A 2,506-nucleotide genomic window follows, 5' to 3' on the forward strand; every position below is an offset into this window, starting at 1 on the left:
TTCTTCTAACAATCCTCTAATAGTCTCCATAACCGTAAGTGCATAAAACTTGTAAAAAATACTTTCTCTCTCCTTTTGATTTTTCCAAAATGTCCCTTTTTTTTAGTACATATGACATATAAATACAAGAGACTTCAAACTCACGATTGTAAGTTTAAATAGCTATAGATTTTGATTTAATAGACGGTCATTACTAGTCATTAGCCATAGTGATAGAGTGTTTCCAAATGCATATGGGAAAATTGGTGCTGTAGTAATAATACAACCAACTAACTAACCGTATTTTAAACAAACCACACGGAAGTGGTAATTTCACGTGTAATATGTTAAACATTTTTTACTTGTGAGAAAATCATTGTTATGGAAATAAGTTAATTATTTTTCTAAGTTTGAAAATTAAATTTTCATACATTGTATATTCACCGATTAGCATTTAGGGGGGTGTATTCAATTGAGATTTTAAAAGACTATTTATAGATAAATAAGTCCAGTGGATTTTAAAAGACTATTTAAGAATGTAATGACTTATAAGATTTTTTTAAAAGATTTTTTATACTCAGGATTTTTTATGTTTGGATTTTAAAGATTTATATCATAAGAATTTATAAGATTTGAAAGGACCACATGGATTTTTTATTTGTACGATGCTAACCAACCAACTTAGTTGGATGATGAGCAATGTCTAGTTCAATGGTGCACGAATTCTTCAGGAACAGCCTCTACAATCCAAGCTTTCCAAATGATGGTGGAATTTATCCTTCCCAAAGGTTTTATGATAGGTATAAGGTTACTAGGCTGCAGACACTTAGTTCAAACAATGGAATGGAGCCATAAATAAAAAGCCAATGAAAGTCAATTGCTTAAAGTTGTGGGCACTTGCATTAGCAATAACATAAACGGGATCAAATGGAATGGAACAATAAATAAAAGCAAACATTCAAAGTTACAAGAGTCAATGAAAAAGATAACAAAGAAACACAATTTGGTATCTCTTTTATAGCATCCCAAATATCCCTCTCTCTGTCTCTGTCTCTTTCTCTTTTCTCAATTAGGTTAGATATTTTAACAAAATTGGCAGAAATAGTCCCAATGCCAATAGAAAGATTTTTTAGAACTTTGGCTTGATTGTTGGTCCCAACTGAGCTAGAACTCACTTCATACTCGGATCTATTTCGCTTATTGCGGCTTGGTTTTTCAGTGGGAACCTCCGAACCTAAAGGGGAATGAGATGGTGGACTGCATTGGCGAGGTAATGGAGGCTGGTAGGATGGTTCATAGTGATTTGGTGCTATGAACGCATCATTGTTAGGATCATATGAAAAGTTTTCCATCCCAAAATCTCTATTTTCTTCCCCACAAGTTGGGGCATCAGTATCATCAGCGCCTAATGCAATGGAACCATTCCCAGTAGCAGTTCCACCCAAAACGACAATCTTCAAATCCTCATAATCAACTACACTTTTTCTCAAGTTTCACTCAGAACTTGGGTGGGACTAGCAAAGAACAAATTATTCATTGTTAATATATTGCAAATAACATAATGTACTAAACTAGTAAGCTATTAATATATTTAAAAGATTATGAACTAAACTCACCTTCAAGTAATCTTTCCATACTTCCTCACTAGCAGTGAACGTCTTTGCAATTGGGTCCCACCCAAAGCCAGAGTTGTTACGCATAAGCGTCGACATCTTGTTATATTGCTTCTTAAACCACTTCATTCGGCTCAAATAATGATTATAAGTTTTTGGGAACCTAATTTTCACATTAAGACGAGGAAGTATCATTCTTTCTATATTTTGCTTGCTAAGTGACCCATTAGCATCACGCAATCCACTATTGATCGTCCATGGTCCAAGATTCATAGTTCTCTTTCTCTTTGCCCTTTCCTTTGTTATTTCCTAATTGTGAATCCCCCATTTAAATTACTACTACAACATATATAAGAAATTTATTAGTTATTTTACAAGAATACATATCATACCAAACAAGAAAAGAAAAGAAAAGAATTTCACTCATGTCCCTATTTCCTATTTTCTTTCTAACTTCGGTAAATATTAATGGCAAGTCCCAAGTCTTTGGCATAGTTGCTAATAGTAGGAGAGGGATATGATGTGAAGGCTAGGATGATTGGAATTGTCTCTGCCAATTCTTGTTTATATGCACGTGACAATTAAACCCACAAAGCTATATACCAATTCTTGTTTATATGCACGTCACAATTAAACCTACAAAGCTATATATATATATATATATATATATATATATATAAGACGCAGATTGTAATCTCGCTAGGATGATTGTGAAGGCTAGGATGATTGTAATCTCGCTATTATTGTTGAAGCTTGTACAACTACAAATCATGAAAATAGTAATAGCTATATCCCGCTATTGTTGAACCTTGTACAACTTCAAATCACCAAGCCAATATGAGCAACAACAACTAACCCATCCAAACCATAAGACGCAGACCATAAACAACAATATTGTTTGATTCTCCCATACA

The 2,506-nt window shown here is 33.5% G+C and overlaps 1 protein-coding gene across 1 annotated transcript; it reads right to left on the reverse strand.

Annotated features, from left to right (window-relative positions):
• Positions 1 to 687: 687 nt before the first annotated feature.
• LOC148914746 (uncharacterized protein At2g29880-like) lies at positions 688 to 1,865 on the reverse strand. Its single transcript, XM_089043292.1, has 3 exons — positions 1,596 to 1,865; positions 1,155 to 1,433; positions 688 to 795 (listed from the first exon to the last, which is right to left on the reverse strand). The coding sequence occupies exons 1-3, from the start codon at positions 1,863 to 1,865 to the stop codon at positions 688 to 690; spliced, it is 657 nt and encodes a 218-aa protein (XP_088899418.1).
• Positions 1,866 to 2,506: the final 641 nt, after the last annotated feature.

Source organism: Prunus mume, linkage group LG8 (assembly GCF_029339155.1).
Source record: "Prunus mume cultivar Tortuosa linkage group LG8, ASM2933915v1, whole genome shotgun sequence".
Taxonomy (NCBI): domain Eukaryota; kingdom Viridiplantae; phylum Streptophyta; class Magnoliopsida; order Rosales; family Rosaceae; genus Prunus; species Prunus mume.

Coding starts and splice junctions, on each gene's coding strand:
- LOC148914746 (XM_089043292.1), bottom strand. CDS start 1,865: ATGAATCTTGGACCATGGACGATCAATAGTGGATTGCGTGATGCTAAT. Junction 1,434..1,595: donor TATGGAAAGATTACTTGAAG/GTGAGTTTAGTT, acceptor GAGGATTTGAAG/ATTGTCGTTTTGGGTGGAAC. Junction 796..1,154: donor GAAATAGATCCGAGTATGAA/GTGAGTTCTAGC, acceptor AAGTGTCTGCAG/CCTAGTAACCTTATACCTAT.